We start from the raw sequence: 24,427 nt of genomic DNA on the forward strand, positions 1-24,427 counted from the left end.
TATTTGTCTCTGTTTATAGAGAATGCCATTAGGCATTAAGTTCGCCATTTGTACATTATTTTTATGTTTTGTGCAATAAAGTTTAAATAAATAAATAATTTAGATTGTGTAAATGTTTTTTGTTATTACATATTACAAATGTTTAGCAATGATAAATTATATGATGCTTAACAAGGTGTTAATGTCCTTTTACTGACATATACCTGCAACAGCAGCTCTAAGCTAAGGATGTAATTATTCATTTATATGCACATAAACACAATATCATTTCACAATGAGCTATGTTGGAAGTATTATTACAAGGTGCAAAAACCTCGAAGAAATAAATATTTCATAAGAACAATACGTGTGTACATATTTACAAACATTGTGAAATTGAAGATGCCAGTATTTTAACCTAAAATAAACGCTTATTATTTATCTAGTACTAACCACTGACATTGCCAGTGGGTCGTTTTAATAAAGCTTGTAATACAGGGTCTAATATTTTACGATTTAAATTTATTAAAATATGAATATACATATCAAACGACTTTTACTGTGGGCCCAACCCTGAAATCGCGAAAAAAGTATGGTATAAATTAATGTGCTTAACAACTAGGGAACAAACTAAATTATTTTATTAAATATTTATTTAATTTATGTGGTTCGAGTATGCAGTCACACTACTATATATAAATTTTAAACTGAAATAGATGTCATACACTAAAGAAAAAGGGACTAAGTCCACCGGTGACTGAGACCCGTAGGTCTAAATGTCTACAAACCTTTTACATGATTGTGACTCCATAATATAATGAACTGTCATATGGACCATCATTCGACGCGAGAGGTATATTATATAGCCTAGCTAGGATTAAGACCATCATAATTGAATATACATATATACGTACACATGTATTGGTTTTTGTAAGTATTTACCTACTTACTCATATTCTAATTGTGTTGACTATCCTTATTGGAGCTATAATTTTATTTCATTACCATTGTTATTATTATTTTCATTTAATTTGGTCGATCATGATAGAAATTTTTATATTTTTGACATCAATGCAAACTTATTATGTAACTGTCTTTCATGAAATAAATCATCTAGTCTAATCTATAATCTAACATTGATATGAAGTTACAATACTGTATACAATTTTCTAACTGCGCATAAATGGCTTGAAAACCGTGCCCTACAGTTATTTCTCACACCGAATGCATAATGTATGTATATTTTATTTTAATTATCCATTCTTAACTTGCGCCTGCGTTGATTATCAAGTAGGCAAATATTTAACTGTACCTATTAAAGTTCCCATGATATTTTGTAAGATATGATTTATGAGAATGAAAGCGAATAATGTCTACAGTAGCTTTATATTTAAAAAATAAAAATAAATCTTCTACTAAATATGACAAATCGTTTGAGACATTAGGTAGTGCAAACACTTAATTGTGTTATAAACTAATTTTGATGTTATTGTAACGCAAGTTGTATCCATCAGCCGCATTTTTGACCGAGCGAAGCAAAGGTCTGCGTTTCAGCTTCGCTTTGTTTACCATATAAATGTTCCCGTACGTAGTTGTCAAATAACTAACCTAGTATTTTTTGTTTCAGTCAATCTAAATGGACAATCAAAAGTGGACATATCACATTTCGACCTGCTCAAAGTCCTCGGCACAGGAGGTAAGTCACCATTTTATATTATTAACTGAAATAAATGTCATATATGTACTAAGAAAAAGGGACCAAGGCCTCCAGTGCCCCAGGCTGGAATCGAACCAGCGTCCTCTGCTATCGCGGCAGGTGTCTACTTGAAATAAAAACAAATTAAAATAATTTAATTTGTTCTAATACTTCTAATAGTATTATATTATAGTTTAAAAATACCCTGAAATCGTCTATTTTTGCCTTAGCCTAACTAAAGGTTTATCCAAATGAATATTATCTATCTAATAATAGTTAGTTAACTGGTAGAAATAGAGTTGATCAAGCTAAGTTTGGATGGCATTTGCAACGACTAAGTATAACAATGTCATCATTAATGTCAAATACCTGTGGAAATATGACGTTTATAATGACACTCCCTCACTCTGTTAAACATAATAAATTCGGTGCACATTAGTTAGCTTACACGGACTCTAGTAATCATTCAATTAATATGCAGGTAGATAGATAGTAAATATTAATTAATGTTAATTAAATATCCATGAACTGTCTATTTTATCCGTTATGTATTCAAAAGCGAATTTGCAAAAATACGCTTATTAACTCACATTATAGACGGGTCTAACGCGAATTATATTCAATTACCTTTATTTACCGACGTTTCGACACAGGTTTCACTGGTCGTGGTCGCGGCTGACCCGTCTATAATGTGAGTTAATATGTATTCAAAACGCGAAAGTTTAAAATATTATAATACGCTTATTATTCTTATTAATTAGACTAACTTTATTCCTATTTGACTGGAGTACCGTTCACGGTTCACAAGAACTGAGGGACTACCGCGAACCACGTTCGATATGTTGTCTCCCTGTCACACTTAGGTTCGAAGTTCAAAGTGCGACAGAGAAGCAACCCGTCGAACGTGCTTCGCGGTAGGTCCTCTGCGTGCCTATGGAGTATGGAAGCATGCCCTGAGGTCGTTGACCTGCCGCATGGGGTGTTTATTAGATAATTGGTTCCGAGCTTTACCAAGACAGCTGATTCTTTGAGTTAGTATTATTAAATAAGGCAGTGGTCTGCGAGATTGGACTTTATAACTTTGTGTATAAAGTCCACGTTTAAATGGACAAGTATATGAATTTATTTAGTTCTGGCTTTAGTTATGGTTTCTGGGTGAATTTTAAGTACCTATTAAGGTGGACGTCCGAGTGCTCGCATCAGTCCTACTGGTGTGCCGTTGCCGCCCAAATTTTCCAAAATTGCGAAATATCCACTTTGAAAAATTTCGGCTACTTCTCACATTTTTGTATAGGAATTGGAATTAAATGTTTCAGCCCCATTCGATAGTTTATTAAACACTTCTTTTAGATTAGAAATCTGTTTACTTATTTATTTCTAAACATAAACAAACATTGTTTTGAACGTTTTGCGCAACGGCCGTCACCATTTTTCCTGAATCAACAAACGGCGACACTTTTAAAATGAATCTTAAGCCTATGACATTAAGGTTCATGATTCATTTAATAGAAGGATCGTGCGAACTTCCCGTGTTTGGGCGGAGTTCGGAACTGAAGCCCGAGCGGTGTGGTCACGTTGGGAGCAATGCTCGGTCGTCATGCCTTTCAGTTTTCATTAACGAATTATTATTAGTTTAATTAAATATTACTAAATAATTGTCTGAGCTCCACAGTAAGGGCCCATTTCGACGATGCGAGAACTCGCATGCCAGTTTCATTACATTGCGGGTTTTGATTGGTCGGTTGAATTGGACGTAGCCAACCAACAGTCAACAGTCCGCAATGTAACTAAAATCGCATGCGAGTTCGCGCATCGTTTAAATGAGCCCTAAGGCTTATGTTTTGGGTACTACTTAGACCAGGAGTCGGCAAACTTTTGAGAAGAAGAGCCACTGCAGTAGAAATCGCCAGTGTAAGGAAGCTGAATGAGCCGCAACTGTTTTCAGTGGTGAAGAACTCTCAAAGGTTAATTTTATGGGTGACGTAAAGAGCCGGAATTGTACCTTCAGCATGCGGTTCGCGAACCGCGGATTGCCGACCCCTGACTTAGACAAAGATATTAAAATAAATATTTAACACAAATTACTCAGGAAGTGAGTCGCTTAACTTCAATGCTGCTGACTGTACAACCTGCAATAATATGCTACACTACGAAGGCCGCAAAAATATCTGACACGATCTTGTTTGTAGAGCCATAAGAGCGTTTCACATATTTTTGCTTCCTTCGAAGAGTGACATATTATTGAAGTTGACTGTATACTAGCCATATCCAGCGTTATTTGCAAATTCCCAGCTAGGGTGTCCACTGTACTGTGAAACGTGTATTAAGTAATAGCTGACATAACGGTTACAGTAATTAGTACGCACGCTATTAGGTACGCTGGCCGCGTAATCTGTAATGCCTAGTGCTTCCACGCATGATCTAAAACCAATACATCATCAGTCTTTACTTCCTGGTCAGTGGTAAACACATGCCTTCTTATTGTATGTATATTATGATTTTTTTATTGGCTGAGGCCTTGTCACCGCAGTGTGTGTGTGCGTGTTTTATTAAGAGCTTGGAGACGTCTATTTTTATTTCTATAGCTAAGAATAACACCAGCTCATTCTAAATATACATACCAGAAAATTTATTTAAAAAATGATATCAAATCCGTTTGTGAGCTAGGAGGCTAACAGATAGACACACAAGCATATGAACATATTAAACATCCCGCTTTTTGTGTCAGTGGTTAATAAGTCGGTAACAGTCTTTGCTCAATAAAAATAAAGAGATAAATATAGTTTATTATTCAATTAACAGATTAGGGATCTTCATAGCCTGTAGAAATTGACAATCGCTATATTGTTAAAAAAAAATACAAAGTGTAAATACCGATCATTGAACTCAAAGGATCTCCGGTCATCTGTGTGACCGATTACTTATCCTTATCTATTCATGGATGAGAACAGAGATAAGCGATATGATGCATTTATTTTGTATATGCGGAACTCAAAAAATACTGAGACTGTCTTGCCTACCCCTCAAAAGTCTCATAACTTGGCGGTAGCCCTCTGCTTTGTTCCCATGAGATAAAAACGCACATGTGGTTATGTAAACAAGTTTATCTCATTGATTTACTGGTAACAAAACCTTATCAGCTTCACTTTTTTGTAGTTTTAAAATTATTTAAGTTGTATCAGCAAAGCTACTCTTGTGCTCGACACACAAAGTATCAATCGTGATAATTTCGCGAAAATAATACTTACTTATTTTGTTTATCGTCTGATTCGTGCGATAACTTTATTTAGACGGAAAGCATTGAAATTATTTGAAATATTAAATATATTAAAAACGAGTCACTCACGATCACGTATTTTATTTAAGACGAAAATCGCTCGACGGAAATTTTGTTCTTAAAATTATTTGAAATACACTGAAAATGTATGTAATATTTATTTGAGTATGGCATTCTAGCCAATCGATCATATTAATAAGTTTAATGCTGGTTAAGTTTGCACATTGACTATAATCACTATGATAACGTATTTATATTGGTAATTACTATTTAAAATCGATTTCCCTACAAAGAACCGAAGGTCTCAGGAAGGCGCAGAAGCTATATCGACGCCGTACAAAACGTGACCCGGACGGGGCACGAGTACACGTGATATTGCTACTTTTATAACCCGTGTTACCTTGAAATAGGGACTTTTTTCCTATAAAATAGAAAAATATAAGTACCTATTACAGTAGCGTTATATAGATACTGAAAAATAACGCACAGCTTAGCTAGTCAATTGAAGGTAGGATTTTGAAGTTTGAAGCATAGCGATCGACTAGGAAAGGATTTTTGGAAATGCAGTCTAACGGCCGATACAGACGGACTGCAATTTGTATGGGAACTGCACGTCGACTGCACGCCTATACCAGCCTTTAGACTTAATCATCTATGTAGAAAGTATGTTTCTTCTTCTGATACTTTAATAGAACACCAAGGATGTTGCATTCTGAATTTATCATGTTGCGAACGCGATCATTTGCCTTCTCATTGAAGATAATATGATTAAATTTAAGAGGTGAAAGCTCTCTAAAGTACAACGCAGTACTAAATCTGATAGTGTCCGATTGGTATTTGTTGGAAAGTTGATTAAATCTGGCGAGCGGATCTTTGGTATCTTGATTGATGTCAATCTACATATTCTGAACTGAATGTTTAACCGATTGCTTATTTATGGGAAAGTTTCACAATCAATTTATGCTTTTTTATATACATATGTAGGTACTTGACTATCATTATAATATTATACGTATTATAATACTATAATGATAGTCAAGTACCTGAAAGACTAAAGACCGAGCGTAATTTCGATACTCTTTTTTTCTAATTTTGGCAAATTCCTTACAAATGGAAATGAAAAAGTCCAATTCTACCTAAACATTTGTCAACATTTGTAAACAATTCGGATAACATCTGTTGATTTAGTTAACTAACATCATTAGCATGAAAACTATGGGGTTTAATTTCGTGTTAACTTTCGATATCTCTGCACTGTTGACATACTATCGCTGGTCATTATCTTTATCGCCGATTTTTATAGTGTCCGATTGCGACCTTTATCTTATCGATGGTAATTATGTCGACATTTAACACGTGGCCATAACAAACATTAATGTTTTTTTTGTCAGATAGGGACTATGTCAAATCGGGTTGCTTTTCCAGTTTTCCCTAACCCTTTTCTAGGCATACTATTACGATTTATCGACGATATTCTGCATTCGCGGCAATAGAATTTCAACTTTAGCATTCCCATTTAATGTTCAAATTAGATTGCACTTTCGGGAAATGTGACATGTCTTCAAATGAAACCACAAAGCTATCCAGCATATTACAACTAATCCTAGTTGGAATATATTTGTTTTTTTGGCAAAACCTTGTAGGTTGGTGCGGCTTGGAAAAGGGCTAACTGTGAAGTAGAGAGACTTACAGATGATTGTACTCGTATGTACTAAAACCATAATAAAATACCGTGTTGTGTCGCTATGAGCTGAGACACTTTGCCAAAACTTCAAAGGATGTATTGACTGCGAGATATTATGCATTTACCCTTTAGCTCAAAGAAGTGAAAGAAGATCTTCACACCATAACATTGCACACGGTTCATTTAAGAGAAGGCCATACGCCATACGGAACAGTATCGTACCTACATGCAACCGTACCAATCGTTATTGCATGCATGCGATTGTCCAACTGACCTTAGATACGTTACCTAACTCATACGTCACTGTGTCAAGCGATGAAATCGGTGCGTCAGGCGTCAACGTCGGCCGTACTCGCCCGTCATGTGTTATGGTTATCACTTTTGTTCCTATTTCAATGGGTGCATGCAATTTTACATCATCTACGTCATACATATATTATAATATTTATTGCCTTTTTCCTTACGCAAATTATAGATTTTTATTTACTATTGTCAAGATCTGACATGCATACCTCTTTCGATTCGCTTCGTAGTATTTCATACTTTTGAGTTTCTGTTGCTGATTATTTTTAGTATTACATCCACCGCGTCTGCATGCCCGGCTGACATACCCAATTTAAACTATTTAAAGAATTACATTAATTTTATTTTATCTAACGTTTTTAACAATCAAAAAGTTTTGTTGTTTTTCTCATAAAATTATTTCAAGACTGTAAATTGGGATGTGGGCTTTTAACCTCAATTAGCATCGTTTTCTGAAAAACTATATCCTACATTTAGGAATCTTCGAAAGATATAAAAATTATAAAACACAAATACGGTACATTCAAATTGTACACTATCACGTAAGATCATATCTAAAACCGTTTTATAACTTTAGGAATTTCATACTTAGGAAATTTGACTTTAGAAATTATGCTACATAACCAATAAAAATGAATGCTCTTTTATAACAACCATGACGGGCTAACACGGCGCGCAGAATTCGTGATCTTTATGAGTTTCATGCAAAAACTGTAGCAAACGATGGTCATTGGTCTCTAGGTACTGTTATTAGGAATTCATTTAAACCTGAATATAAATCTGTATCTTATTATCGCACGGTTACGTCAATGGCATGTTCTAGGACGATTAATTATTGGTCAAATTCACGTTTTTATTAATAAAACTAATCGTATTATTAACTAAACTAATCGTATGTATGTAAACAACTTATTGTACATAAGACAGATTTACAAACACATTAAAACCAAATAAAATGTATTCACAGGCGATTATCCCAATAAGACATCTCTTCCCGTCAGCATTTAAGCAAAGAGAGAAAAAAAAAAAATTCATGGAAATGAAAATCAGAAACGTTAGAATGTGTCATGTGACTTTCTATTCATGAATGAATTATCAAAATAGTAACAAGACCGAAGTGATCCCATAAGAGCACCGTGAACAAAGGTACGGTGCTCTAAAAAGATTATATGTTTAAATACCTTTTTCCGTTAAAATGTATCTCATGTAAAAACAATATTTAATTGACCGAAACAAGAAATAACCGATTTAGAAAAGATAATAAAATATTATTTGGCACACATTTACACATCATATATATAATTTTTGCAAGTTCCCTACCAACCGGCGGCGTAGGCACCTGCCGCCAAGCACGTTCGTTTTTGACGCGGTGTTAATGTCCTAGTCAAGTTCAACGTCACCACCGGATTGTGACCATTCCGATACTACGGTTAAGGACGAGCCATAGACTAGGAATCCTCTAGACGGAGTTCAGAGCAATTGTTTCATAAAACCGACGCTGCTAAAAATACGGTGGTTCGGGGGACGAGGTGAGCGACGTCCCGCGCCGTGATTAGTCCTTTCAAAGACATGGACGTCACACAAAAACACTTTCGACTCGAAGTATGCGTGGCAGAGGGGGCAGAGCTAGTATGCTCAGTCTGAAGGATGTCTTGTCTGTGGGACGAGATAATTAAACTTTATTACCGTTGGCTTTTAATCTTTATAACCGAGGTTTTAAGTCCACTTTACAGTTTCCATCAGATATATCGGAGCGGCCGAGGTGCTCAAAAATATGTGAACACGCACTCAAACGCCTTGACAATAGAAGCGTGTTCCGATATTTGTGAGCAGCTTGGGCCGCTCCGATATATTTGATGGCGTGGCGACTGTACTTTAATGGTACTATGATACCTTTCTAGTATTATTTGAAAGCAGTGAACCACTTCAATGTAATATTTGTCTGGATTCTTTATTAATATGGTTTGGTTTTATTTTTAATCGACGTTCTAAAATAAGGTTCTTAAGTTGACTGTAGGACTGTAGTTTTATGTTAAATCAGAAGAATCTAGTATTCTTTAAAATAAAAGCTAAAATAAATTGTCATAGTTAAATTTTTGTCAGAACTTTACCCGTACCATGTGTGGAGTGTCAAAACTGAAATATATGCTAATATCTACGTAATTTACTTTCTAATACATCTCGCTCGCATTAACAAGCGAGTACGAGCGAGATACATTGATAGTAAGATACGTTCTCCTGGTAGCCACACAGCTCTTTTGATGAAATCCGTGAAGAATCAACAGAATTACAAACATCAATTGTTTGTTTATGAAACTCATGTGTTTACTTACTTTAGGTATCTTCAGATCGGATGGGATCCGGTATGGTTGTTCCCACAAATTAATTAACTAGTCTCGTATATGCGAAAACGGTCCGGTACCAGGGCGTAATGCAAACGTAGGAGGTTGTCTCAGGACGCCGCGGTCGCCGACCCCCGAAAACTGGCGCGTAGCGGTGCCCGGTCGTTACCCGCCCGTCCTTACTCTTCTGACCTTATGCGGCCCTGGTACATGAGAGCGTTCACTCGTTTTTTAAAAATCATAAAAATTATGAGTTTTATTGATCCATTGTCATTTGTATGATTGCCAAGCCTAATAAAATCCAGATTTTATTTCTAATGCTTAGTTCTAGAACTAAGCATTAAACGTTCAACAGACTTGAGTGAGCAATGTTAGCAAGTACTTTTCGCCAAACTTTTAGCCCTTTTAGGTCAACTAATATCACAAAGTATCTCTATATCCTACACCATGAAAAGTATTCTTTTGATGGACATTGGTTTACTTTGATTGTCAATTAATTCAAAGACCAATAAAAATTATAACGACAATCAACTTTTAAAACTTCAACAGACTTGCCAAAGACCGTACTTTTCGCCAAATTTTTAGGTCAATAGCTGCTAAGCTCCTTATCCTAACCTAAATATGAACAATACATTGTTTACCTAATTGATAAAATACCACAGAAATTGGTCGTTATAAAAATGGGCGATCAGATAGTTGACCGGAATTTGAGGTTGTTACCCTTGCTAGTCGCGGTAAAAAAATGTACTCGCGGGTAACACCGGAACGGGTGGTTAGGCTTTTTAGTTTCGCAGGTTTTGCGGATGTGACGCGAGTAGTCATCATATCCGAGCGAACATGGTGGCCATAAATATCGGAACATAATCGTTACAATTAGGAGCACCTGACTTTAAGTACTCGTTTTTTATAGTTTACCGAAGGAAGCATTTTTGACGCTATTTTTTTGGCTTGTTAATTGCGGAATAGATGATACTATAGTAGCTTGAAATGTGATTGTATTACCATTTAGGGGAATGTATTTAAAAGATCCTTAACGCGCCTGTGACAGTCTCATATTATCATAGAAATTTGACGTGTGGTTCCTTACACAGTGTTATGGCAAAATTTTGTGCAGACTGCAGGGTTAGCTTGGTCTGACTTTACCATTCATACAAGTCCATTCATTTATAAGAATTACATTATTACACTGATCTGTCAATATTTTCATAGACATTCTGTCCTAGCTCTTATTATGATCTGTAGTATGATTTTGTTTACATTAATATTGATTGAAATCTTCGTAGTGACGTCTTTTTATTAAATCAAATATCGTGACATATGACATGCCATTTAAATTGATAATAAACAAACTATTCAAAGTTCTGACGTCATGTTTACGAGAATGCCAAGTAGATGATTTATTTAGTATTTTAGTAGGTGTTAATAACATTGAATGGATCTCTATAATGATATTCATATTAAAAAAAATAAAGATTATATTATATTTAAGACGTAGTTTAGCGAAAACGGATCCACTAAGGACCATTTGCACCATTCAACTAACCTGGTGTTAACCAGTTAAACCTGGGTACCAGTACAATTTGACATTAGGTTAACGGTTTAACCGCTTAACCCCTAATAGTGGGCCTAAAGTCATTTAAAATAAATGAATGACTTTTCTTTTGGACAGAAAGTTCAAAATCTATTAACAGATTTTTGTGGATTGGACCCTTTCCCTAAATTACGTCATTTATTTTTAATATATCCTCAAAATAATTACGTACAATTGACGCAAAAGTGTATTTAATACTTGAAATTTAACAGGAAGTAAATGAAGCATTTTTGAAAAGCCATTTATTGATATTTCTATAAATAGTACTTGCCACAGCCCTTGTCCCTTTCTTTTTTTTCGAAACCATAGACTAGGGGCTCAGGCTGTTGACACTGGCAACCCATATGTCGAGATAAGATTGTTACGAGCGCGTTTACTTTTTAAATTTCGAAATTGGAATATTCACCGGCCAGTCTTTTCTACTCGTATAACGTAACTTCACTATACCTTATAAAACAAAGTCTGTATGTTCGCAATAAACTCAAAACCTATTTAACGGATTTTCATGTTGTTTTCACCTATCAATAGAGTGATTCTTTATGAAGGTTTAAGTGTATAATTTGTTAAGGTTTTGTTTAACCCGTGCGAAGTCGGGGCGGGTCGTTAGTTTTTAACCCCTTACCGCATACGAAGCCATATATGGCTGATATGATATTTAACTCAGCTGTTAAACAGATATTAAAGTTCAAATTTCAACAAATATTTTTTATTATATGCAGTAAGGGGTTAAAATATTTCTATCCTATCGTGGATTCATAAATCTTTAATGTTATGCAGAATTGTATAGAAAGGATATCCAAGTCAGTGAACTGCATTTAAATAATAGTTTTATTTAAATATTTAATGTGACTTTAAACTGCATCTAATCTGTTATCGGGCAGGTCAACTCGCTCGACGTAGACCGTGTATAATATCTATGATTATGAGATGACGTGTATAAAACATTTACGTATTCAAATTTATCAAGACCTTGATAAGACGAAAGTCGCAATCTGAGTGAGATAGCTATCTCAAATTAGCACCAAGCTCTGCCAAAGTAAACTGAATTGTCCTCAATATACTTTAGAGTTGAAATTTCTAACACAATTTTTGATCTTAATTCCTCTGGATTACCTCGAAATGATGTCGGAGACATTTGATGCTCTTTTGTTCTCGGCCGGTGATACAACAATTAGTACCACCCATCAAGTATAAGCTTTATGCTTATGACAATAACGATGTCCCAGTCGTTCTGCGAAGACTTGTTAATCCATCTAACTAACCAATTATATACCTTATCTCGTTGGAATAAGGTTCACGCACGATCAAATGGTCCTAAAATGGCTTGATTAGAGTTTTATAGCGTTTTGCCCGTAGACATCCGGCCGGTTGCGTGACATCGGGAATGCAAGCCGCGGGCCACCTGTGCAGTCTTCGGCCGCAATTTACACCCGAGAGCAACGCAAACGGGTCACTTTGCATAAATAATTGCCGGGAATTTTTAATAGTTTTGGAGTATTCACAAGTATTGTCTATATTCAGAGTTCCTTTTTAAGATGTAGAAAGCTTGTCGGTTAGCGAGTGGTTTCACAAAAATGCGGCTGAAAAAAAATTTGATAATTTAAAATGTTACCTACACTAATTTGCTGCCATATTATATGTCTAAACTTGTATCCTCTAGCAGCCCAGACATCAGAACTTGCCAAGACTATTGCAATTTTGATTTGTTTAAATAACGATTCAACATAAAATTAAATGGGTGACCTTTTTATAGGCCTCTGAGCGACAAGAGGACTCACTGGCTAACCTCTCCATGTCAAGCTTGGTTTTTCTGTGTATTACAGCATAGATTTATTTCCCAAATCAATAAAAGCAAAAGTTATTTATAAGTTTCTGTCACTTTTTGTGGGGTAAACTGGTCCTTGATCATCTAACCCTTTCAAATGTTGCGCGCCGGATGTTAAATGGGTGTGAAGAGGACGTCCGGGTGACACCGTTTTTTACACGGTCACCACAAGTTATATAGTAGCAAACTGATGAGGTTATATTGCTGTCTCTTCCGCACTTGATGGGATTTGAAGGTATGAGAGAGAAGGTTAATTGTTTCAAACATATAAGAGATCTATCATCTAGACCAGTGTTTTTCAAACTTTTTCATGACGCGCCCCCTTAGAACGAAATAAATGTTTCGCTTATGTCTTCTTTTAAGCCTGGCAGAGGCTTCGCGACCTAGGGGGCGCTAGAGTACATATATTTTTGAGCACCTTGACCGCTCCGATGTATGTGATGGGGACTGTACACGACATTTTAAACATTAAACAAATATCCGTTATCGTTCCACAGTTTTTAAGCGCAACAAAATGGCGTTTCTTTTATCACACACGTGATCGTGAACTGATAATGTTAACAACCTTTAGTTGGTGTAAGAATATAAAGTGCATTGAGCTGATTGCCTTGCGTTTGCGTACGTTTTGAGGTTATAATGTTGCTAATTACCTTACTAAAGTTATCGCCTTGAATTTTTGCTTTTAATGCGAGATTTTTGTGCTAATACTTGTTGAATCATATTAAATGTGATAAATATTACTAATTATAGTCCGTTTTTTTAGCATTAGAAAGAACTTCGCAGAAGTAAGCTTGAGGTTCCAAATCCGGCACTTCTAGCAGTAATACTTTGAAGTAAATTATATGTATTGACCATGCTAAATTAGATAATTCAATAATTATTAACAAATAACGAGCCTGATAGAAACTGCACGCTTGCTTCTGTGGAGTTCTTTCTAATGCTAAAAAAAACGAACTATAGACTTCCTTGTGACTAGACATGTAATACGTGAGACGTAGGCGGTGATCACACTGATCCGGTTTCCGGATGCGGCGACGGACGGCGGTGTGGCAACCGCTTAATTGTTTATTTTCCTTATTTTTTTCGTTTTAGCATTTGCTACGGCTTCGGCTCCTCTTTAAGACTTGTATTAAGTATAAAAATCAATCAAATTCTTATTCAGCAACAGTCCTACTAGTTCCGGCTAATTATAGACCGGCAAAATACCAGAACAAATCATGGTTATTTATACTAGGTCAGGTATAAAACATCTAGGCTAATATCGATCTAAACATGACGCGCTCTGCAGACCCATTTCACAGCCACATCTTACACAAACTCAAAAACCAAAAATAGCTCTTATCTCCGCGTAGTACAGTTGATTTATCCTTAGCATTATTAGCAGACACATTACGTGCAATTTTACACAAACTGCTCACCAAACAAAAATAAACCTTATCTACGCGTAATACAGTTGATTTCTCTTTAGCGATCATAGCGAATACACATTGGGTGCACTAGAGGTCGCGTTGAACCCGCTGCCAGGTGGTACGTTTTTTTTATCGGACAGATGTTCAGTTGTGTGGGCATTTACCTCACGGAGTATGGATTTTGTGATCGTCAATGCACCCTGAGAATTACGAGGGCGACGTGTTGTATGGCGTTTGCACTTGTTTAGTTTTTGAACCTGATATTTTAATATTATGAAATATTCAGAACTTTAATCTATGTTGTCTGATAGCAAACACTAGAGTCTATTTGGAAAGAGAAGAAAGAAGAAGATATTGGACCCCATACATTCTACGACTACTCTTTCCGCACAGACTTATTTATGTACTAAGGCCGGTTTCATTATACCGTTTGACAGACCTCAATGAAATGCCGCCGCTATATTTAAAATATAATACATATCACCGATTTTGCGTGGTGCAAAGCGCCTGTAATTTTTAATAACATCCTAAACTCTCGATTTAATTTTAGCATTTCTTGACCTATTTTAAGCAAATACATTTTTAAGAATACCATAGATCGTTTTAAACTATTCAAAATTACATCTCATCCTACATTTTGTGTGCAAAACTTGTCAAAAAGCCGCATCATGGCCATGGCATCAGTGTTATACTTTTTGAAACTTGTAAAATAGTAACTTGTATGAAACAGGATTATAGAGTAGCTGCCACCAGGCGTGGCTCACTCCGCGATTTCGTCGCTTTGCTACAGGTAGCTAAAAGTACAACCGTTCCACCCCAATTTTGGGGAAAGCCATAAGCCGCGCGTGGCGCTGCGCGCTGTCGCCACCTAGCGGCCATATCTGTCCTGATCGTAAACGCGCTTTGTTAGAGAGCGAGTCTTCTGTACCTAGTACTATTATTTATTCTGTGCTGCCACAGTATCCCACTTGACGGTCCTCGAACAGATGTACAATCATCGACAGACAGGATTGACAGCTGGTTAATTATAAACCATGCGCTATTTATACTTGTACCATCGTCTACAGTTAACAGACGACAGGTACATCTTATTGTAAAGGCATAAGGTCCATCGGTGGTCAGTCAGTGTCGCTATTTATACACCCTGGCCGGACTGTCGTCAGGTGTGCTGAATAGCGCTTAAATAGTGTCCTCAATAAGTTAAGATGTTTGGTCTAATACCATACATCCATCATAACATTCTAACTTTTCATGGCTGTATAAACAATTAAACAGTTATTTATAGTTGAAATGTGGAGTTATTTGATGTCATAGATACATATTTAAATTCATTTGAAATGTGCATTCTATGTACACTTAAGTCGGGTCAATTTGTAATTCTATGTATTGTGACTTGTGACTCGTTTTCGTTGACTTTATGAGTAGTTAGTTCATGCATACATAAAAATGCTTCCTGTGTTAATCTCCGAACGGTCAAATGCTCCGACGACGCTTGAAACTTTCGAATGTGAAAATCTTTAATTTGGCATTAGAAACTTTGCATGTTTAGTCTAGTAGTATTTTAGTACTTATAGAAGACGAGGACGTGTAACCCTCATGGCAGACGAAATACACATTACATTATATCGGTTAATTATACATAATATTCCAGCATAAGGTATTATTTTATTCGCCATTGTTCGGGTTCATCGGCCCGCCGGAACACGAATTTGCATTTTATCAGTTACTTGAAACTGTTGACACGCCACGCCACCGACTCAAATATGAATCAAATGAGTGCCGAAAATACAATGCACGGAATACAATAGTTTACGATGCACTGTGTGGCAGTCCATACAACACAGTCAAATCACAGTGATCAAGATTCAAGATCACTGTCATACAGTGCATAGTAAAATATTGTATTTCGTGCAAGTATGGTATTTTCGGCACGCCAAAAGTATCAGACGACGAGGAATGTATTAGAGGAGTTAAGAGGAGTCGTATAGCTACTTGATATAAGACTAAATTGTTTGTTGGGTATCTACTTACGAGATACCTCGAGAGTACCTAATAATAATACCTCAACCTACCTCTATAATTCGGTTTCTTTCGTCTACTACTCTCACTTTCAGAGACATTTCTGTTTTTGTAATATTGTTAGATATTTTTGATCCGCTACTGTATAGTTCGTTTTTTTTAGCATTAGAAAGAACTCCACAGAAGCAAGCGTGCAGTTTTTATCAGGCTCTTTAATTGTTTATAATTATTGAATTATCTAATGTAGCATGGTCAATACATATAATTTACTTCAAATTATTACCACTAAAAGTGCCGGATTTGGAACCACAAGCTTACTTCTGCGAAGTTCTTTCTAATGCTAAAAAAAACGGACTGTAGATGTTGACTGTATTTTCCTACCTGGCCCCTATTTCACCAACGTGACAGGTGCGACAATTCGACAAGTCTCATTTTTGCTGACGTCACAGGCATCCATGGGCTACGGTTATCGCTTACCATGAAACGGGCCGTATTCCTGTTTGTCACCATCAATGTATTATTTAAAAGAACTTTACTATATCGGCAAAAAACAGGTATTTCTCTGCGATGTTTATGATGATAATAATGATGACAATTGTCACAAGATTTCATAGAACTTTCGGTATTCTTGACAGCAAATGAGTTCTGTGTCGGAATTTCGTGACAATTGTCGTATTTCTTGTGACAATTGTCATTAGCTTCGCTAAGTAAGTACTTATTAACTGGCGATATAGTGGAGTTTTTTTTATTGACATGTTGGTGGCAAACAACCACATCGCCCGTCTGATGGTAAGCTGTTACCGTAGCCTGGACGTAGCTATGGAGGCCTGTGACGTCAGTAAAAGTGATGTCGACAATTGTCTGACCTGTCACGTTGGTTACCTATCCCCCATTTCTACTTGTCTTGTAAAATCTATCAATCAAAATACCTATATGATCTGTACTTTAGTTGCCAATGTAATGCGTATAAACTATAATCTAGAGATGAATCACATCACAATGACAATAATATTCCTTAGTTCTTTTTATTTGACAATTTGTTTACCGGAAATATAATCTATAATGCAAATATTCAATAATTACGTCAAACAGATCTTTTTAGGGTTCCGTACCCAAAGGGTAAAACGGGACCCTATTACTAAGACTTCGCTGTCCGTCCGTCCGTCCGTCCGTCCGTCCGTCTGTCACCAGGCTGTATCTCACGAACCGTGATAGCTAGACAGTTGAAATTTTCACAGATGATGTATTTCTGTTGCCGCTATAACAACAAATACTAAAAACAGAATAAAATAAAGATTTAAATGGGGCTCCCATACAACAAACGTGATTTTTGACCAAAGTTAAGCAACGTGGGGAGGGGTCAGTACTTGGATGGGTGACCGTTTTCTTTTTGATTTTTTTTGATTTTTTTTTTTGCATTATGGTACGGAACCCTTCGTGCGCGAGTCCGACTCGCACTTGCCCGGTTTTTTATTTGACAATTTGTTTACCGGAAATATAATCTATAATGCAAGTATTCAATAATTACGTCGAACAGATCTTTTTTTGCAAAGATGTGACGTAATTGTCGCCTTTAAATATGATAACGAACCGTCATAATCGCGTGTAATGACGTACGCTGTCGGTTTACGTTGACACAAAACGGAACGCTCACATTTTTATTGTATGTATTTAGAATAATCTAGATGTAGACGCGTTTTAATACTTAGTAGGTACAGATGAGTGTTAGAAATATCATATTTATTAAATTTTAATGACAGTAGTTAATTAGGGTATTGTGACTAAATCCCTAGTCCCGTCTCAAAGATTACTCATTAGATAAATATTCGAGCTAAATTTTAATTACACTTGAAAGAAAGGAAAAAGTCATTAATTAATAGCGGCTCTGGTGAGTTCGTCGATCGTCCTAGTGCTAGGACGTTTTAGGACATTCCCCAAGGAGATGAGGCCTAGATATTAATTATTAAGGTGGTCTTTTAATACCGACATTGTTTGTACGAATACGAAACGCACGCTGCCCGCATGCAGCTCCGCCTAGCGGGGCTTCGTCGACTCAGGGAACGAGACAATGATTTTCACGTTTCACAATATACCTATAAATTTCATTATCTACCGGATTTTACGATCGGCCGCCGACATCGGTAAGGGAATAATTTGGCAACATCACCCGTAACTCGTGTTTTCACAGAAGATTGACGTTTATGGTGGTGCCAAATTGTTAATGCACACTCGTATATAGCCGGGTGCCGTTATCATAAGTGGGATTCGGCGCCATCTAGTGCAGCTCTTACAGATGGACCACTTTTAGTTTCTGGAAGTATCTGAAGTACCTAAGTACGCGAACATAAAACCTTTGTTGACTTTATTCGTCTTATCCTAGGTTTCCAGAAAAATGGTTGGGTCCCTTATCACTGATAGGTATAGGTCCCTTATCACTATAGTCGGTATATGGTCAAATCATATCTGCCCGCCACCTGTAATACTCGCCTATAGAGGGCGCTAATAACAAAAACGCAACTCCTTTGCCAGACCTCCTTTACGCGCGCTATTCGGACCCTTAATCGAGTAGCGATCGAGTTAGACATGTTTTTTGTTCTTTGAACTAATTGACAAAGGCCAAGTTATATGTATTGTGTAACTGTAATTTGTAATAGCCTGTAACGATGGTTGTGTGTATGTTAATAAATAAAATAAATTATAGGTCATAAATGGCTTTCTGCTTAAAATGTACCTTAATCTTTGAACACATCTCTCAAAGACTTCCAGTTATATCAAGTATTTTTCTAAATCAAGTTCATTACTCTTTTCACGGGGTTGTGAGCCCGGAGATCTGTCTAATACCCTTTTGCCTACGCTTAAGATTTTTAGGGTTCCGTACCCAAAGGGTAAAACGGGACCCTATTACTAAGACTTCGCTGTCCGTCCGTCCGTCCGTCCGTCTGTCTGTCACCAGGCTGTATCTCACGAACCGTGATAGCTAGACAGTTGAAATTTTCACAGATGATGTATTTCTGTTGCCACTATAACAACAAATACTAAAAACAGAATAAAATAAAGATTTAAATGGGGCTCCCATACAACAAACGTGATTTTTGACCAACGTCGGGAGTGGTCAGTACTTGGATGGGTGACCGTTTTTTTTTTTTTGCTTTTTTTTGTTTGTTTTTTTTTGCATTATGGTACGGAACCCTTCGTGCGCGAGTCCGACTCGCACTTGCCCGGTTTTTTTATTAACCTTCATTTTAACATGCTGTTATTTATTTCCATTTGGCCTCACCTTTATGAAATTATAATGGTTTTATTATTTTTTTGTCTGAGTAAACAAACGATTGATCGTCTAAGAGCTGTATTAGGTGCTTTAACCTGAAGGTCGGAATAAATGAGGTCGAAAATAAGATCAGACTTGCCGAATTAATGATAATGATACCTACTTATCGGTGAGCGTGTATGAGGAATGTTATGAATGTGAAGGAAGCGAAAGCGGTATGTCAGGATCGTAGCAAGTGGAAATCCGTGGTCTCTGCCTACCCCTCCGGGAAATAGGCGTGATTATATGTTTGTATGTATGTATGTACCTACTTATCGGTGACCTGAAAGTTTTTATTTGTAAAGTCGGGACAGGATTTTTGTTTGAATTTTAACTTAATTAATCTACTGCAATACAATAACCACACATCGTAAATTTTATAGCATTTTCAGTGCAGCGGAGTGGTGTCAACGGAATTGGTATATAAACTATTTCAACCCTAATGATTAATTTAGCGTTAATTACGTTAATATTAACCTTAATTTACCATTTCAGTTGGAAATATCTATACCAATTCCGTTAACACCACTCCGCTGCACCAAAAATGCTATAAAATTTTACGATGACTGATAATAACACGCGTGCGATAGAGATAGGAACAGGCGGGTCAATGTACGTAGTTCTAAGTGCTTAGCGACCGTACCTTATATGAACTTCGTCTTATAATAAGAGTCGTGCTCTAATTGAATGTTCATCATCATCATCATTTCAGCCTATATATGTCCCACTGCTGAGCACAGGCCTCCTCTCATGCGCGAGAGGGCTTGGGCTATAGTCCCCACGCTAGCCCAATGCGGATTGGGGACTTCACATACACCTATGAATTTCTTCGCAGATTGAATTGAATTGAATGTTAATTCTGCTGATTGCATACAAATGTCATCTGGAGTACATTTCCGGCACGTATTTTTGGCATCGAACTGTTATTTACTTGAAAATGGCAGAGCAACGACCCCTCTAGGTCGACCAGCCAATGCACTCGTACAATGTTAGACTGTCTGTATGTTTAATTTTCGTTCGCACTTCGTTATGTCATTTGTACTGAAGGTCGCTCGAGGGTAATTTGCGAGTGTTTTAAATTTTTAAGTGTGCTTTCTCGTTTCTGCAAGTTTTTTTGTTGCTAAATATAAATTCTGTTTCCAGTTTTCATATTCAAAAACGTTTTTTGTTTTTTAGGGTTCCGTACCCAAAGGGTAAAACGGGACCCTATTACTAAAAGGCTTGCTACACGGTCGCCGACAAGCCCCCAGACCGCGTGGCCTTGGCCGGTCCCGGACCGTGTAGACAGTTGTTACCAACAAAATTTGACCAACTCTGTCCAAGGAGAGACCAAGGTCAGACGGTTAGAAGGCTTGTCGGCGACCGTGTAGCAAGCCTTTATAACTTCGCTGTCCGTCCGTCCGTCCGTCCGTCCGTCCGTCTGTCATCAGGCTGTATCTCACGAACCGTGATAGCTAGACAGTTGAAATTTTCACAGATGACATATTTCTGTTGCCGCTATAACAACAAATACTAAAAACAGAATAAAATAAAAATTTAAATGGGGATCCCATACAACAAACGTGATTTTTGACCAAAGTTAAGCAACGTCGGGAGTGGTCAGTACTTGGATGGGTGACCGTTTTTTTTTTCCTTTTTTTTGCATTATGGTACGGAACCCTTCGTGCGCGAGTCCGACTCGCACTTGCCCGGTTTTTAATGTATAATCGGTATGATTCGTGCTCGGGCGTGATCGTCAGTGAAACGTTTTTAACGCATAATAGGCAGATGGCGGAATGACCTGGCCCCTGTTTCACCAACGTGACAGGTGCGACGAATTGTAAAATCACTGTTGCTGACGTCACAGGCATCCATGAACTACGGTTACCGCTTACCATCAGGCGGGCCGTATTCCTGTTTGCCACCATCATTGTATTATTAAAAAAAACTTCATGATATCGGAAAAAAACAGAGGTTTCTCTTGCTAAGTTTATGACAATTGTCACAAGAAACACTACAATTGTCACGAAATTCCGACATATAACTCATTACCTGTCAAGAATTACCTACAATTCTTCTAAATCTTTGACAATTGTCACAAACGTCGCAGGAGAAATATCTGTTTTTTTCCGATATAATAAAGTTTTTTTAAATAATACAATGAAGGTGGCAAACAGGAATACGGCCCGCCCGATGGTAAGTGGTAATCGTAGCCCATGGATGCCTGTGACGTCAGCAATAGTGATTTTACAATTCGTCGCACCTGTCACCGATGTGAAATTGGGGCCTGGACGCATATCTTAACGACTGCCCGGAGATTGCTCAAAACCGAAACGAATGGGAATCGAGGGTCGGCCATTGCCCAACATTGGGACACCGTAGAGCTTTATAATAAATTGTAATAGGCAGTACAGCCGCCATCAAATATATCGGAGCGGTCAAGGCGCTCACAAATATCTGAACATGCCCCTATTGTCAAGGCGTTAGAGTGCGTGTTCAGATATTGTGAACACCTTGGCCGCTCCGATATATCTGATGGCGACTGTACCGTATGTCAGTATGTATTTGGAATTTTGGATTTCTGTGTCATATCGTACTTTGTCTCAGTGACAATGACAATCAATATGAAAGGCCCTTTAGAGGTCTCATATTATTGTCACTGTGACATATCATCAGATTTAGTAAATATTGTATTTTTTCTGTAAAAAATATTTATAAAAAAAAATAGTTTTTAACTGACCTTATTTCTCATGTTAATACACCATGCAAATGACTTATACTTAAAACTAATTTCAGTCGTACAAAACGGAAGTATACCTAAACGTTCGGGTTTTGTTAAGTATTTCAATCTATTTCCGATATGACGCTGATCTTTCAGTGTCAAAAGTGACGTTTTTGGTTTAAGAAATGTCATAAGATCAGTATCATATCGGAAACAGATCGAATGACTAAAACTCGAATTGGCCTGATAATATCTGCGTGGTGTTGAGAATTCGGCCATTATTTTGCAATGTGAACAATGCTCCGGCGGGTAAACATCCTAGCCGGTACGCACTCATTCTTGATGTTCTTTTTGCGTACTAAAGTTCTTCTAATTATACTGCAAAACGTAATTCAAGACCAAAAAAAGTTGAAAATGTTGCAACTTTTTTACTAGCGCGTCTTGTATTTATGTAAAAATAAGTTAATAAAAGTACTTTTTCGAATCGTAGAGTAAAATTACTAATAAATAAATTATCTTAGCGTGATTATTTATCAAAATGAATTTACTATTTAACAAACAAATTATTGCAGTGGCAACATTGTCTTACTTTTTTTGGTCTTGAATTACTTTTTGCAGTTTAGGTATAGATGGTCAAGCAAATCTTGTCAGTAGAAAAAGGCGCGAAATTCAAATTTTCTATGAGACGATATCCCTACGCGCCTACATTTTTCAAATTTGCCGCCTTTTTCTACTGACAAGATGTGCTTGGCCAACATTTTTAGGTTTTATGGAATCTGAACTCCTACTGCATTTCTTTTATCTTCTTGGTAGTATGTAATTCTATATCTCTTGACGACCGGTCTGGCCTAGTCACTAGCGGTTAGTGTCCGCCTATAAAGCCGATAGCCCTGCTCCTGGGTTCGAATTCCGGTAAAAAGGGCATTTATTTGTGTGATGAACTGATGAACACAGATATTTGTTCCTGAGTCATGGGTGTTTTCCATGTATTGCATAACTATATAAGTATGTATTTATCTATACATTTAAGTATTTACATATCGTCGCCTAGTACCCATAGTACAAACTTTGCTTAGTTTCGGGCTAGGTTGATCATTGTAATGGCTCCTCTACACGATGGCCCAGCGCCGTCCATTCCAAGGGACGCAGCCATGCGGTAGTAGCGTCTTTCGAGCGTCGGCGTCTGGTCAGCGCTATGGAAAATGACGTCGCTGCGCAGTTGCGTCGACGTTGCGTCGAGCAGCGGCCATAGAGTTGTAGACGCCGACGCTCGAAAGACGCTAGATGTGGGGGGGGCCTAAATTGTCAAAATCTTTTTATTTTCGTCCGCTGTTTTACGTTGCAAGGCACGTGCAACGTGCAAGTATCAAGTGCACTAATTCAATTTAAAAGGATTACTGATCGCTTTACTAGCTCTAATCTACGAGTTTATACTGTACATATACGAGTATATGAGTATATGTATATGCTTCGTGACAGTGACGTGAAACGAATTATTTATATGTAGCTGTCATAGTGTGACTAACTGATACTATGATATAAATAAACAAAAATGCCTTACATGTGTAAGGTGTGTGAAATATACATGTGCAAAGAGTGTCTATTTGCACATACATATTTCAGAGGGCATGTAAGGTGCATTAGTTACTGTGTGAAACGAAACGTATTGAGTGAGCGAGGCAGTATGCTTGAAGATACCTTAGAAAGAAACGGAAGAATGATTGATTGAATGAAAGAGATAGAAATAGGATTAGGTTAGAGTAAGTTGAGAAAGAAATATATTCCTTATGGCCGAAATCGTTGTTTCAATTCTTACACATCTTTACTCACATATCACCAAAAAAAGTTACAATTGCATCAGGCGCATTTCTCTTTTCTCTATTAATTTCTTTTTGTATTATTTAAGCAAAGTAATATTAGATTTTCTCCACGAATTTGGTATGGAATGGAAGATAAGATAAGATAAAATTTATTTCATTGAAAAATATCCAAAAATTAAAACAATCATAATACGCTTAAATAGTTACTTAAATATTATGAATGTACAATCACATTGGTTTAGAAAAGTAAACATAAAATAAAAGATCTTGTAAGCAAAAGTTGTAACTGGCTCTAACATTAAATATTTAACATCAATACCTAAACTAAGTAAATACTTGTATCTTACGTATTTCGTGTTATTAGGTCAATGTAGTGTAAGTTAAGTGCTTATTGTGCAAAAACAATAAAGATGATATTAGTACAAGAACATAGGTAAATCACAGTAAGTAAATTAAAACGTTTCAACTTTGACA

The 24,427-nt window shown here is 36.8% G+C and overlaps 1 protein-coding gene across 1 annotated transcript in view; it reads left to right on the forward strand.

The window, feature by feature from the left end:
- Window positions 1–24,427, forward strand: part of LOC134675921 (ribosomal protein S6 kinase alpha-5-like) — a 141,103-nt gene that overhangs the window by 22,778 nt on the left and 93,898 nt on the right. The window contains exon 2 of the mRNA XM_063534266.1: window positions 1,607–1,675. Within this exon, the coding sequence (XP_063390336.1) occupies window positions 1,607–1,675 (69 nt within the window). The remainder of the gene's footprint in view (window positions 1–1,606; window positions 1,676–24,427) is intronic.

Source organism: Cydia fagiglandana, chromosome 23 (genome assembly GCF_963556715.1).
Source record: "Cydia fagiglandana chromosome 23, ilCydFagi1.1, whole genome shotgun sequence".
Classification (NCBI taxonomy): Eukaryota; Metazoa; Arthropoda; class Insecta; order Lepidoptera; family Tortricidae; genus Cydia; species Cydia fagiglandana.